General features: G+C 34.6%; 1 protein-coding gene across 4 annotated transcripts; it reads left to right on the forward strand.

Moving 5' to 3' along the window:
- Nucleotides 1-8,615: 8,615 nt before the first annotated feature.
- LOC140879500 (HIPL1 protein-like) lies at nucleotides 8,616-15,215 on the forward strand. 4 transcript variants are annotated; one of them, XM_073283241.1, is made up of 13 exons: nucleotides 8,616-8,679; nucleotides 8,968-8,994; nucleotides 9,525-9,572; nucleotides 9,778-9,942; nucleotides 11,447-11,539; nucleotides 11,724-11,847; nucleotides 11,964-12,050; nucleotides 12,199-12,356; nucleotides 12,672-13,469; nucleotides 13,554-13,770; nucleotides 13,919-14,097; nucleotides 14,322-14,563; nucleotides 14,763-15,215. In XM_073283241.1, exons 6-13 carry the CDS (start codon nucleotides 11,766-11,768, stop codon nucleotides 15,169-15,171), a joined length of 2,172 nt encoding a protein of 723 aa, XP_073139342.1. In that variant the 5' UTR covers nucleotides 8,616-8,679; nucleotides 8,968-8,994; nucleotides 9,525-9,572; nucleotides 9,778-9,942; nucleotides 11,447-11,539; nucleotides 11,724-11,765; the 3' UTR covers nucleotides 15,172-15,215. The 4 variants fall into 4 exon arrangements, with proteins under 4 accessions (XP_073139342.1, XP_073139341.1, XP_073139343.1 ...); XM_073283240.1 differs by lacking the exon at nucleotides 8,616-8,679 and adding an exon at nucleotides 8,693-8,869; XM_073283243.1 differs by lacking the exon at nucleotides 8,616-8,679 and adding an exon at nucleotides 8,717-8,752.
- Nucleotides 15,216-16,315: the final 1,100 nt, after the last annotated feature.

The raw sequence follows: 16,315 nt of genomic DNA on the forward strand, positions 1-16,315 counted from the left end.
TATCTCACTTCGTTCATAAAATGCTTTCTTTCATTCTTTATTGCCTTGATATAAGAACTTAGCATGCATATTATAGAAATGACTTTCTTTGAAATATTTACTTGATTACTCGATTTACAAATAAATGATGAAAGAAGGTTGACAAGGATGGTGATTTAGGTGGCAAAACATAGCTAAGAATCTAGACGTTATTTTTGGCACTTAAGATGTATCCCGGGCAAACCACTTGCATAGCTTATAACTTACTCAATTCTTAATCAAAATGGCTTCTGTTTGAAAACATGGTTCCCATGCACTCTATACTTAACTAGAAAATCATCCTCGAGGCACGAACCTATCCAATAATTTCTGGCAATAGAGTTTCCGGACAGCAACACTTGACAACTAAAATCCTGCACCTTAACATTCAATAGCCTAGAACTCGACCAAAAATTAACCGAATTAATTCCCGCTTGAAACGAAATTTCCCTAACATTCTAGGCTATTTCTAGTCCTGATTCCTTAGCCAAAACATGAGTATAATACTATTTTGTATGAGCGAAAGCGGACAGCCCCCATCACTTGGCAAATTCTGCTCAAATCTCCCATGTTAACAAACCTTTAAACTAGGACCTAGAGCACTTCCTAGTTCCACCAAAATCCCTAGGACCGACTCCATCACAATCCCACGCCCCAGCTCGAGCTACAGCCCCTTGTACTACACTAAGACCGATTCCCCCCAAATGCCAATTCAACAGCCCTGCCTCCAACCTTGCTAGCCATTCACACAACCAAGGTGCTACCATGTGAACTACGTCTCAACCATGGTAGCTCCCAAATCACCATCCAACAACAAGCAAAACTCCAACAACACGTTCTCAAGCACAAGCGCAAGAATCTCGAAACACAGGGGGGGAAACAAATGCATAGAAAATCCGAGACTCACAATACAGCCCCATTCAACACAAAGAACAATATACACATCGAGTATGAGCATGAACGACACACCGATAAGGGGCCTGGGAACAACGCATAACTAGACACACAGAGAACCGAGACTTCGACAACCCAACAAGAAATCAGAAAAAGAAATAAATGAGTTGCTAGTCTTAGATCCAAGATGAACAAAATGCAAGCAAGAATCAAGCACAAAACATAATAATCTACTTGGTGGCCAAATGAACCAAAAATTCTTGCCTTACGCTACTGAAATCGGAAAAAGGGGAGCTCGGCCGAAATGATGGAGAGCTGGAATAAGCTGAAATCGAGCTCCAAAAATAAGGGAAACAACTCTCCTAGCTCGATGTGGTGGAGTTTCGTCGGAGAAGAGAGGTGGCTGGCGGCGTGAGCTATGGAGAAGAAGAAAAGATGGAAGCCGTCGGGTGTGCTATGGAGGAACAGGGGGAAAATGTCTCCAATAATTTCTAGCAATAGAGTTTCCGAACAGCAACACTTGACAACTAAAATCCTGCACCTTAACATTCAATATCCTAGAACTCGACCAAAACTTAACCGAATTAATTTCCGCTTGAAACGACATTTCCCTAACATTCTAGGCTATTTCTAGTCCTGAGCCCTTAGCCAAAACATGAGTATAATACTGTTTTGTATGACCAAAAGCGGACAGCCCCCATCACTTGGAAAATTATGCTCAAAACTCCCATGTTAAAAACCCTTTAAACTAGGACCTAGACCACTTCCTAGTTCCACCAAAATCCCTAGGACCAACTCCATCACAATCCCATGCCCCAGCTCGAGCTACAGCCCCTTGTACTACACTAAGACCGATTTCCCCCAAATGCCAATTCAACAGCCCTGCATCCAACCTTGCTAGCCATTCACACAACCAAGGTGCTACCATGTGAGCTACGTCTCAACCATGGTAGTTCCCAAATCACCATCCAACAACAAGCAAAACTCCAACAACACGTTCTCAAGCACAAGCGCAAGAATCTCGAAACACAGGGGGGGAAACAAACGCATAGAAAATCCGAGACTCGCAATACAGCCCCATTCAACACAAAGAACAATATACACATCGAGTATGAGCATGAACGACACACCAATAAGGGGCCTGGGAACAACGCATAACTAGACACACAGAGAACCGAGACTTCGACAACCAAACAAGAAATCAGAAAAATAAATAAATGAGTTGCTATTCTTAGATCCAAGATGAACGAAATGCAAGCAAGAATCAAGCACACAACATAATAATCTACTTGGTGGCCAAATGAACCCAAAATTATTGCCTTACGCTACTGAAATCGGAAAAAGGGGAGCTCGGTCGAAATGATGGAGAGCTGGAATAAGCTTAAATCGAGCTCCAAAAATAAGGGAAACAACTCGCCTAGCTCAATGTGGTGGAGTTTCGCCGGAGAAGAGCGGTGGCTGGCGGCGTGAGCTATGGAGAAGAAGAAAATATGGAAGCCGTCGGGTGTGCTATGGAGGAACAGGGGGAAAATGTCGTGTATGTTGGTGTGTGTTTGGGCATGAGATTTGTGTGTTATTTGGGTCTAGGGTTTAATTTAAGTCTAAGTGTGTATGTATAGATGTAAACATATAAATGTGAGTATGTGAATTTTAGGGAAAAAGTGCTATACACTTTTAAAAAGTGTCATTCCAAAATAGCAACTAGGTTCATATATTTAATTTCACTAAATAAGATACAAGCTTGAAAATTCTAAGAATTAAACACTTTAAATATTCTGATGTCACGGCAACGAGTAAAATATTTAAATAACAGGCAGAGCGATTAAAATTTTAAAAAAACTAAACTAACGTTTAAAAGCAATTTAAATAAATAAACAAGCTAAAATAAAAACTTTTAAAATGATTTGAACAATTAAAAAGGATTTAAATAAATAATCTAGGCATTTAAAATAATTTAAAATAACCAACCGCTAAACTTAGGTTATTTAAAATAAATAAGTTGGACACTCAAAAATATTTAAATAAATAAGCTAAACGTTAAAATCATTTAAAAAAATAAACTAGACAATTAAAATTAAAATCCTTTAAATATGCAAGCCTAAACCTTTAAAATATTAAAACAATTTAAATTGCACAATAAAATCATTTAGACACATAAATTTAAACAATTAAAAATATTAATTAAATAGTTAATACAATAAAAATTATTTGAATAAATAATAAGATATTTTATTAACACATAATTTAAATAAAGAATTTAAATCAATTAAACTTAAAAATAATAATCCTAATATTTATTAAACTTAATGCATGCGATTTAGTAGATTGGATTTTAGGCGTCACAATTTTTCAGAGAATGATGACGTGGATCTAAAGACAAAGCAACGACTACCTTTTTGGGAACAAATATTTTTTTAATTTAGTGACCGTTGCAGATTGTATTTATAAATGAAAGATCATTATCAGTTGAGAAAGATGCTCCAACACTCGAGAATTTTCGAGCAATCTAAGCTTTCAAGTCAACTTAAATTCACAAAGCTCCCAAACTATACTGATAAAAAATTCAAGCACATTTCACAAGTTGTATATGCGATCAATCAAGGATCACATTGTGATAAGTACTTGAGTTGTAATTCGTTGTAATTCAAATCACTTGTGTATTATACCTATTCAGTTGAGATACTAGGAGTTTCAGTTTTGACAGTGTTAAATCCAAAATTGAATTGAGATTTTGGAAAAGTTGTAAGATTCAAAGTCTTCTAGTAATATCTTTCCAACCTTGGAAGAAGGGTGACGTAGGAGTCTTTAATTCTCCGAACATCCCGAATATTTTATTGTTTACTTACTTTCATTTGACCTTTAATTCTAGACATTTATATTGTACTTATCTATTAGTTAACTCTATTTCGCACAAACTTTGTTAGTTAACTGATATTGACAGTCGATAAAGACAGCGTTCAGTTGCAAACCCAACTGAATTCATTTGAAGAAGAAATATTTGTTGTAAGTACGTATTCACCCCATCTACACATCCAACTGATCCTCACACTTTATTTGTTTGATGTAGGTGATGATCAAGATTTGAGAACAAATTCAAGAATGAGAGGAAGATGTGGTCATTGATAGCCCTCGAGGTGATCAAGCTCTTAAGAATTTACGAGATCTGCTAGAGTTGGATGAAAGACAATTAACTAGGGGACGAAGCAAGAAGTTTAAGGATGCGCTTTAAGGACTCATTGTGAACTATCAAGAAGCTCCCACAAGCATATCTTCAAGGCTCGAAGGGTTCAGAGAGCATAGTAGCCAATTTGGGAAGCATTTCAACGTGATTTTGCTAAATAATTAAGAGGACCATTTTTGGATCCTATCCAGAGTCCGTGCACACCTCCGTGCATTTTTACATGCCCGAAGCTATCCGGAACACTACACGGACCCTAGATGGACCATGGACACACCTCCATGTCATTACGTCATTGTCCGAACCTGTAAAATAAGGATTTGTGTCCCTCTACATGGAAAATTGCTGAACCTGCGTGACACTTGCAGAAAATATTTATTTACCTATTTTAAAGTCATATTCTATTTAGAAACTTGTGATTGTTATCTTTTGGCATTATAAACATGTAAAAGAAGAAAAACACATAAGTTTTGTCATTTATTATTTTGGATCTATAAAAAATTATTTCTATAATTTTATTAAAGCTTTTAGCTTTGCATTCAAAATCAAATTTATCAAAGTTTTTTGCTTTGTAGCTTTTCTCGATTGATTCTCACTGGGGTTGTCAAAGACTAGTTCTTTGAAAGTCTTCTTAGATTCAATTGTTTTATTCGTAATTATTTGTTACTAGACTATAGTTTAAGGGTGAATATCACAATCATACTTGTTTCAAAGATCGAGACAAAACTATAAGATTCCTTTTGTTCATTGAATCAGAGGCTTGACTACATCAAATTTGTGTTTTCTTTTCATGTTCACGAAAATTCATATCAATATATATATATATATATATATATATATATATATATATATATATGATTTTAACTGTTAATTATTGGTTTCAGGCAGATTTATGTGGGTGTTTTGTTGTTTTTGTGGTTGTAGGAATTATTGAAGTGTCAATGAAATTTAAGGAAAAGAAAAGAAGAAAGAAAAGGAATGAACAGGAGAAGAAGAATTGAGACGTTAATGGGCTTTTTTATTGGGCTAATTGTTAGCGCTACTTTAAGCGCTAAAGAGAAGAGGAAGTAGAGCAAACGCGCGATGTGTAGTGAAGGTGAGAGAACTGAAGACAGAGCGTTATGCGCGCTCGCGTGATTTTTGGAGCGGGCGCGCATGACGAGATTTCAGCGTTTTCAAATTGTCGGGCAAGGAAAGTTTTAATATTTTTTTGGGCTTTTAATGGGCTTTATTTGTGACGATATAAAAGGGATTTCTGATCGTGCAAAAACAAGGAGGAGAGCCGCACAACACACATACACGTACAAATATCAGAGATTTGAGAGAATTGATCGTGTGTGATTTCTGAAGAATTTTGGAGCTTTAATTGAAGAACAAAGACGGAGATCGATACACCGGACACGGCGTCGACGACGGATTTGATTCTTATCTTTTATTTATTTATTTCAGAATTTATGTCTGGATTTATAAACATGTTTTGTGTTTATTTAAATTCGAGTATGAACTAATTTTTAGAGTCTAAAGGTCGGATGGAACTTGGTGTAGACACTTTCATAAATTTTTGATTTTATTGAATTGAGTTTATTCTAGATTAATTGTTTTTCTAGAATTGATTGTCTTTTCAATTACTTGATCAATAATTGATTTTTTATTTTTATTTGAAATCTGGCACTCGGGAGAGAAGATTTTGAATAGGACCAATAGAAAATACACTGTTAATTATTTATATTGCTCGAGAGAGTGTATAATTTTAACAGAGCTTTTAAAAAAGAACATTTTTTTGAATTGATCACTGCAAGTAGATTCTTAATAGGGATATTGAAATTGAATTGTAGTTGATATATTTTATTCGGCACTCGGGAGAGGGAATAAGATACTTAAGTGTTTTTGGCTATTAATTGATTGAAATTCATGAAGATTAATTAATTAGGATTGATTGTTGTTGAAACCAGGTGAAATATAAACATCTAGACCATTTTTTCTGATTGATATTTATCTGAAAGTTGTGTGCGTGCTATTAAAAAACTCATTTGATTATTTTATTTTTATGCAAAATTCTGAAATATTGATTTTCTAGATAAAGTTTAGACTATTTTAATTACAAGCACTGAATATTTTCATTTTACTCTCTTTGGAAACGATACTTGATTTTTCACTATATTAAAACATGACACTCGTATGCTTGCGAACATTTTTCACAACAATATATATATATATATACACACACACACAAAAAAAAAAAAATTTAAATCTAAACAACAACATATGTAAAATCAAATATCGAATATGACTCTCAATGACGTGTAACTCATCTAACATCAAGTTCCCAAATAAGCTCAAATATTACAAAAACATTATTTTTTAAAAACTTTAAAACCAAAAAATCATGTATATATAACCAAAATAAAATTTTAAATACATTAAATAAATTATATAATTTTTTGGAATGGATATAAGAAATAATTTAATTTTTAAAAGATTTTTTTTTAAAAAAAATTAGGTGAACCGACCGAACCGGTTTAACCCGGTTTATCGGTTCAATGTCGGCCCAACAGGTTATTGATCGGGTTTAACCGGTTCTCAACAGGTTGTGCCAAAAAATATTTTTTGGACTTACTCCAGACCGGATCTATGATTAGTTTGCGGTCAAAGTGGTCGGTTCAATTTTAAAAATATTGGTTTAAAGGGGTCAAAAGCCTCAACACCCGAAGGCACGTGTAATACCTCAATATTTAATAAAAGGCTAATTGAATTAATTAAGAACAAGCTAAGTTAATATCTCTTAATTATTAAGGAGGCGGAGTAAAAATCAAGGAAAATGAAACATGGTGAACTCAGAGGCTAGATGTGTCAAAATGGGTTAGGTTCGTCGGGTTGGCCCGCCCCGTCATATAAAATTGGTGGGTTGGGTTGATAATTTTCCAATCCGCCTAAAAGATGGGCTAGCGAGCACCGCCCCGCCTAATGGTGGATTGTGGTGGGTTGCGGGTTGGCCAGCAAAAACCCGTCAATTTACACTTGAGTCCACCGAGTTGACCCGCCCTGCCCTGCCCCGCCTAATAGTGGGTTGCGATAGGTTGTGGGTCGCCCCGCCTATCAGAGACAGACACGGATCCAGGATTCCATATTAGGAGGGGTCGCGTCAATATACACAATGACAAAAATAATTATTATATGTTTATATATAACTTCAATAACAAGAATAAAATAAATAAAAAATAAATATAATATCTAAATTTAATATTAATATATTACAAAGAGAAAGATCAAATTTTTTTAAAAAATATATCTGATTAAGCATCAAATTTTATTAATGTACCAATTAGATGTTATTGTCTATTTATATTTTATAACTGATTTTTTTTATATTTTTATAGTCAGTAAAATTTTTATATGTTAAGCGAGAAACACAAACTTAATTCTAAAATATGTTTTATTTATATGTATAATCAAAAAAATTAAAGAAGTAATATGTAACTATCATTCAATAAATTAAGTTTTGATTGCATTTTTTAATTTATTTTTTACTTTGGAGACACAAGTGGATATAAGTTTGTTTTTGGTCCAAAGTTGATGAATAAATATTTCATTCAGAAAAGAAAAAAAACTGCAACTTGCAAGCAATTAAACAAGATCCGAAATCAATACGCAATAAGAAAATACAATTCATCATAATACAAAACAAAAAAGAACGAAAAAGATTAACAGAAGTCACATAACCAAATGAAAATTTATCAGTAATGCATTGACCCAATTTTGATGTTAATAAAAACTGAAAATTAATTAATCTTGGTTTAAAAAATAATGAAATTATTTACAACCAAAAGCTCCAAAATCTCAAATCTTAAAATCACTTCAAACTTATAAAAAATCGTGCAAGGTATTATGCGTTGAAGCCGAGTAAAATAAAAACTTTAAAATTAAAAAAATTCTCGTATTTTATTTTATTTTATTTTTTAAATAAAAGGTGTTAATTTTTTTTAAAAAAATTGAAAAAGGGTTTTCAAATTAATGGTGTTATGGAGATTTGAACCTTAATCTAATCTAATCTAACATGTAAACAAAACCTGAGAAAGGTCTAACCACTCAACGAAACGCACGGATGTTAATTTTATAGGCCAAATACAATATATAAAGAAAACAAAAAAAATTATACTATATACTAATAAATTTGTCTAAAATTTTCGGAGGTCGTGGACTTTCCTCGCCCTACACTAGATCCGCCCTGTGGATCGGACCTAAAAGGAGTTTGAAATTTTAATTATTTGGTAATTTGACATAATTAGAATAAATATTGAGGTTTTAAAATAAAATAATTATTGTGTATTAAAAAGGGCAATTTGCTCAAAAATCCCCAAATGCAAACATGTTTTGCTTTGAGGTCTCTAGTTATAAAATGTGATACAAAATCATACAAAATGTGATACAAATTAACAAAAATTGTGGTACAAAAAGTATTTTGTAATATTGAAAATAGACAATATAAAATACATATTAGAGTTAGAGTATGTTCATGTGAGACGATGTCAACATATCTTTTATCCCGTGACACGACCGGAGAAAGAGCCGTTGACCTCCCAAGATTCATTGTAAGCCTTGACTCGGCATTTGTGTGTTGGTGGAGCCCTTTTCTATGCGGACTTCTTCTCCTGCAGATTTCTTGTTGGATTCAGTCTTTTACTTCATTTTCGAACTCAAGCTCATAATTTTCACCCGCCTCCAAATCTATTTTTAAACTCGTTTCTAGCTCGGTTTTTGTTTACTTTACAGGCTGCCCGAGTGAATCCCAATCCCAATCCCCTTCATTTCAATTCGCTTTTTCATATCGTCTTTGTTTCACTTATATTAATCGTTATTTGTGTTTGTTAATGTTGTAGGTTCAACATTTGGAGGAGGAGTTTGAGGTATAAATCTACGAACCTATATTTTATTGTCCAATTGTTTATAAGTGCGATTATATCATTGTTGTTTGATATTGTTGGTATTATTCTAAGGATTATCGATGTAAGAGAATTGGTGAAAGTTGAATATCGTGATTTTTGGGAATAAGGATGTATAGTTTGAACTTTTTTTTTAAAGTTAATTAGTTGAGTTAATGGTTTTTGGACAAATGATTCAACTTTGAGAATTTGGGAAAATTTGAACGAATTCTGGATAATAATCGGATGAGTTGGGAATTGGTTAATTAATTCAACTTTGAAGATTTAAGAATAATAGTTGAATTATTCAAGTATTTTGATGGATGGTGAATTTATTTGGTCTGGATTGTTTTGAATTATTTTACACCGAGGATCTTGAAACTCTAAATGAATTAATTAATTGGTGCGACGGGAAAACGTTATACGGAATATTTGTGAACGAGGGTAATGATAAATTCTTGGTATTCCCTTTTGATTTGAATATTAATTCATGGATATTTTATTTTCGGATACAGTTGGTTAGTTTCTCAAGGAATCTTCCAGATACTTCGATATATATTAAGGTATGTATGACTCTTAAATTTATTTGGGCACCTAGGAGATTCCTGTGTTTATGCTTCAGTTGCAGCTGTATCGTTTGATGATTACGATGTCTAGCACCATGCCGATCTATATGAGTTTTCTATGATGGCTGTTTAGCCTTGGATTATTTGATGAGTCTGGAGATGGCTGTTCAACCCTGGCTTCTGCTTTTGTTTTTATGCTCAGACTCGTTGGGATTTTACGATTTGTCATCTGGCGTAATCTCGGCCCACCCATTGGATCGGAGGAGCAGTTCTTGATATACCGGGTTCTTCCGGCTGTTTAGCTGGTAGACGAGTCACTGGTGACCCCCTTGGTGGGTTTTTGTTTTATTTTTGGTTGGTGTTCTAGGTACGTACGAAGATCTATAGAACTTGGATTTCACAAAAAGATAATTAAACGACTCAGGAGTATGGTATGAGGTTATATTTTGTTGTCCCATATTGGGACTATTTTGTCGGTATTATAATTATGTTTTATTCTATTTGAGTGAACCTATCTGGAGAGACTATTATTTCATTTGCTTGTGTGCTTGAGTTCATTCGATTTCATCATTTTAAATAAAATAAAATAAGCCCAACATATAGAAAGTCCCACAATAGGAATTTAAATTAAAATAAAATTTTTAAATAGGTCTACATACGTGTTTTAATTGTCTTTAAAATCGGTGAGATTACCCCGGGCCATCTCAGTTTGCCAGATGAATAATTTGTTAAACTATCCAAGAGTGTAGTCATGGATTTAAAATATTTATGTGATCCTTGGTGCTCTTTTCCTTCAGTGGCCTGCTAATGAAATCAGTTGTATTTGACTCCAAAATTTAACGACACATTATGTTTTGTTATTGGATGAAAATTATAGATTATGGATCAATATACTACTGCAGGGTAACTATCTCAAAATTTCTGTAGCCCCTGTTCTTGCTGATTTACGCCAGATACTTTTTAAACAATTTCTTGATTTCTTCTGTTGGCTGTTTAAGGACCATTTATTTTTCACCCATTGGAAGTGCATCTCATACTTCTTTGTCTTCAATGCTAGGAAACAAATATCTGTTGCATGCTTGTTTCAGTTCTTGGATGTTGTGCCTAAGTTAAGAGTTTGCGACAATAGAATTTTCTTGCTGAATAAGTCAGAAAAAATCTAATTAAGATATCTAGTAACTCTCAATTCTTCTTTCTAATTTAAGCCTGTAACACAATCCTTGTAGAGCTTTACCGCAAGTAGTACTGGTACATCTAAGACAATTCTTCAACTGTAGAGGGCTGTCAAACTATGAAGTTTTAATAGGCCCTGACTCATGCAATGCAATAAATGAGAAGTCTGTAATCTTGGTTAGATGAGCAATGTGTGTGCTAGGCAATTTGCTTGGCATATTGAATAATATGTATCATATAAAAGTGTTTGTTTTGATTTGTTACTTGTGTAAGTCAACATCTTCAACTTTCCGTAGTGAAAATGATATTTCTATCCAAGCACCGAATAATTTAAGCCTCCACCCCCTTTTTTTTTTCTCCCATTTTTTTTTTCCTTTTTCTTTTAAACAATTTAAAGAACTTTAATTAATTAGTTGGTTTGCTGTATCTTGCTATGCATTTCAATGGAGGCCGACATGCATGTATCTATGTTTTAACTAATCTGGTCTTGCCTTCTGTTGAAGTTTAAACTTTTGGTGCAAACTTGAGTTTTTCAAGTTCTGGTGCATCTTGGCATACGGAACTCATTCCTTTAATGATGTAGGTTTTGTTAAAATTGACATGCTTCTGACTAATGTATTAACTGGCTTTTGGCTATTATTTGAAAGGTAACATTAGACGTTTCTTTTCAATTACTTATTTTATACACCTGCTTGCAGGAAAAACATTTATCCATTAAAAACAGAACAGAGGTTTCCGTTGGCAAAAAATTGTAAAATGACATCCTTCCTGAAATTGAGAGAGTATACAAGGTGACAACGCTATCTTGATTGAGACATTTGACAAGCATTACCTGCTAAATTCGATGCTATCCTCTTTTCAGTCTCAATGAGACAATGACCTCTCTTCTTTGCGATCTAAATTATAACATATACATCATATATGGACCATATGCACCTTTCTCTGAGCTTATGACATCTGAGTGTTTTTTTACAGAAAAAAGAGAAGCTGTTAAAGAAACAGCACAGACAAGCTTTTATGCTTGACAGCATGATGAACCTTGATGGTCTTTCTGCTGGACGCTCTCTTCGCGATAGAAAAAATGTTACCTATACTTTTGGTACGTGTAATATAGCAAGTCATGGTTTCCAAAATACTATTAGACAATTGTTAAAAGTAGTGTTACCCCAAAAATATATGTGTACTAATAGTTTTGTTACTTTTAACCATGGGAAGGAGGCATTCGTTTCGTTATTCTTTTGTTCTTGGTCTTGCTCCAGTTTCTTGATATTTCCGTTGCTTTGCCTCTTTGTACTGATTCAAGTAAGTTTCTGGCTTTAATTTTAGTTGGTTCTTGTTGTAATTTGTGGTTCTCTCTGTTTCAATCCGTGGGTTCGGGCTTATTAAGGTTTTATTTTCCCAAGCATTTTGGTTTATATATGCTTTCTTTTGCTGAATTTTTTATTCACAGGAGCACCCTATGCTCCGAACTACCGTGCGACATATTGTGCTTACAGTGAAACCACATGCTGCAACTATGCTAAAAATATGCAATTGAAGAAACAGTTTTCGTCAATGAATATTTCAGATCCTGATTGTGCTTCTCTTCTCAAATCAATCCTTTGTGCGGTGAGATTTATCTATCTGTTGCTGCAAACGCGTGTCATTTTACTTCACAAGATTCTTGTCGAGATTGTGTAGTATGTGAAACTTAATGTTTGAACTTCGGTGTTGGTTTTATTGTAAAGGTTCATTCTAATATTGTAGACCATCTATATGAGCTTGAGCCTATGCATTTGTATAACGAGCAGCTCCCAGTGAATGTTCAATTGACTGTTGTCTATTTTTTTGTTGGGAATGTTGTTTGTCTTTTTTGTTCTGTGCACTTTTGCATTAGAGATAATAGAGCCTCGTGTTGAGTATGTGGTGTCTTATCATCTACAGACGTGTGATCCATTTTCAGCTGAGCTATTTCGAATCGGTTCAGTTCCTCGTGAAGTTCCAGTACTTTGCAACTCCACTGTTTCACAAGATTCGACACAGTCATACCAAGCTGCGAACAACTTTTGTTCCAAAGTATGGAGCACCTGTCAGAATGTGTCTATTATCAATTCACCATTCTCTTTTTCGTTGCAAGGTCGAGCAGGAATACCAACGAACTCAAGTTCCACCAAATTGACTGATCTCTGGCAATCACAATCTGATTTCTGTGAGGCCCTGGGTGGAGAATCTGATGATGGAATGACCTGCTTTGCTGGTGAACCTGTCATGCTCAATAGTACGGGAAATCAGAACCCTCCAAATGGCATGTGCCTCGAGAAAATCGGAAACGGATCGTACCTCAACATGGTTGCTCATCCTGATGGCTCCAACCGTGCCTTTTTCTCGAATCAACAAGGCGTTATTTGGTTGGCAACAATCCCAGATGAGGGCTCTAGAGGAATACTCGAGCTTGATGAAACTCGTCCTTTTCTTGACTTAACAGATGAAGTTCATTTTGATACTGAATTTGGATTGTTGGGAATTGCATTTCACCCAAAGTTTGTGGAAAATGGTCGGTTCTTTGTATCCTTCAGCTGTGACAAAGCAAATGGGCCGAACTGTGATGGAAGGTGCGCATGTAATTCTGATGTGAATTGTGATCCCTCGAAACTAAGTCCTGATAGCGGTGCAGAACCCTGTCGTTATCAAAGCGTTATAGCAGAGTTCACTGTTAATGGCAGTGCACCTCAGCCTTCAATGGTATATATGTATATTTGCGTGAACTAAAACTCTTTCTAGATTATATTTTGTTCATTGTCATAAGGGTCGTGTATATTTTACCAGGCAAGTCGTGCTAACCCTTTTGAAGTTAGAAGGATATTTACGATGGGACTCCCATTTACAGCACACCATGGAGGCCAAATTCTTTTTGGTCCGGATGATGGGTATTTGTACTTTATGATGGGAGATGGTGGGGGGACGGACGATCCATACAATTTCTCGCAAAACAAGAAATCTTTACTTGGGAAGATCATGAGGTTTGACATCGATGAAACACCAAGTGAGTTGTTTTATGTACCAAAGTTAGTGATTAATAAATTTGAACTTATTTAGTGTTCATGCAAAAATTGATTTGTTTTTCTTTTGAGTTCCATAAGAAACCTAGAGTAAAACTTTTCTTTCTTGTCTCTATAACTTCTTTGTTTTAGGTTCTGATGAAGTTGATCAGCTTGATCTGTGGGGAAACTATACAATCCCAGTGGACAACCCATACGCTGAAGTTAAAGGCTTAGGCAAAGAAATTTGGGCCATGGGACTGCGAAATCCTTGGCGCTGCAGTTTCGATTCTGCAAGACCTTCATATTTTATATGTGCTGACGTTGGGCAGGTACATCATGGCACTTCGATAGGCTTATAAAGCCCGTTACACTCTTCCCACAATTCAATGTGAGGCTCGATGTTACAGTGCGAGTCATCACAATGGCCTTGGGGGACTATGGCATCTGTTCAAAGATCTTGTTTTGTTTTATGACTTCATCTCCATTTCCAAAACCAACTCTTTTGCAAGTGAATTTTATGAGTATTAAAGTGGTTGTCCTAATCCTTTAATAGGATCACTATGAAGAGGTAGATTTGATCACCAAAGAAGGAAATTACGGATGGCGTGTCTACGAGGGCCCTTACCTCTTTTCTCCTTCTCAGTCCCCTGGTGGAAATACTACACCGAACTCAATAAAGGCAATATTCCCTGTTATGGGATATAATCACTCTGAGGTGAATACGAGCGAAAGTTCCGCTTCAATCACCGGTGGCTACTTCTACAGATCCACAACCGATCCTTGCATGTATGGAAAGTAAGTAACCACACACTACACAGAACTGGTGTATAAAATGTACCTCACAGTGATGATGAAAATATGAAGGAAAGAAATTGTGCTTTCGAGAAATATACCTGATGGATATAGATATTTTTTGGGGAGCCACTTTCTTGCATTTCAATCTTTCAGAGTGTTGGTTTAAATGTTCCATTGAATGTAGTGTGCTCGATATCAGGTATCTGTATGCGGATCTTTACGCGGGTGCTATCTGGGCAGGCAGTGAAAATCCCATCAACAGCGGGAAATTTGCGAGTAGCAAGATCTTGTTCAATTGTGTCCACGACTCTCCTATAAACTGCAGTTTTTCTCCAGAAAGTTCACTACCGGCATTGAGTTACATATTTTCATTTGGCGAAGATAACAAGAAGGATGTGTACCTCCTCACAAATAGCGGTGTTTATAGGATCGTTCGAGCCAGTCGGTGCAACTACATATGCACTAAAGAGGCTACATCTAACACGACTTCCCCGAGTCCTGCTGCTTCTCCTCGTTCGGAAGCAGGTTGTTCGAGAGATCCTTATCCGATTTTCATTGTGTTAACCTCCTTTTTATGCCTGATTTTTATTCACTATTATGTACTATAACGACATTGTTTTAATTTGCATGATTGCTTGAGATTACTGCCTTCCATGTTGATATGTCTTTCAGCATGCATCAACCTCTGGAAGATTTAGAAAAATAGGCCTCCTAACAAATTCAATTAAGAGAATAGGCCTTGAAAGACATATTACTTATTTAGTCTATGAAATTACTTATATACCCTTGAGATAATATTTTTTTTTTAAAAGGTGAATGGATATAAAAAACAAAACTAATCCAAATAGTATTTATATAAAAATTCAAATAAAAATAAATGAGCATTAATCATATCATATACATACTTATGTTGATACAGGAACAAGTATGTGTTTAGCATGTAAACATATTCTCATAAGTCATTATTGGAAGAAATATGATAAATGATTAAAGGTTCGAATAGGGGATGAATCCATTATCATGCTTGATACAGTAGCAGAAGAATTAAAAATAAAAAATATTTTAACAATTAATCTTGAAAAAGAAATCATGAAGAAATTTCATGATATTTGTTCTGAAAATCCTCAGGACAAAATTAAGAAAAGAAAACAATTTACCGCTTCAATAAAACTTAAAGACCCTGATATCACAATACGTGAAACACCAAGAAGATGCAACTTGGATGATGTAAAAATATTCGAAAAAGAAGTTCAAGAATTACTCAAACTTAAAATAATCATTCCAAGCAAGAGTCCACGCTCTTCATCATTTTTTTATGTCAGTAAGAAAGATATTGACAAGAAAAGAATGGTAATTGATTATCGAGAAATGAATAATGCAACAATTATGGATGGATATTACATCCCGAACAAGAACGATTTACTATCTTATATATGAGGAATGAAATATTTCTCCAGTTTAGATTGCAAATCAGGATTTTGGCAAATTCAGCTAAATCCACAAACACAATTACTTACAACATTCAGTTGTCAAAAAGGACAATATCAATGGACTGTATTACCTTTCGGACTTAAACAAGCAACATGTATTTTCCAAAGATATATGGATAAATCTTTTAAAACATATGTAGATTTTTGTTGTGTTTATATAGATGACATATTAATTTACTCAAAAACATTAGATCAACATTATAAAGACTTCATGTCAGTATTAGATATTTGTCATAAAGATAAAATTATGCTTTCTGAAAAG

This window comes from Henckelia pumila, chromosome 2 (assembly GCF_033568475.1).
Source record: "Henckelia pumila isolate YLH828 chromosome 2, ASM3356847v2, whole genome shotgun sequence".
In the NCBI taxonomy this organism is placed as follows: Eukaryota; Viridiplantae; Streptophyta; class Magnoliopsida; order Lamiales; family Gesneriaceae; genus Henckelia; species Henckelia pumila.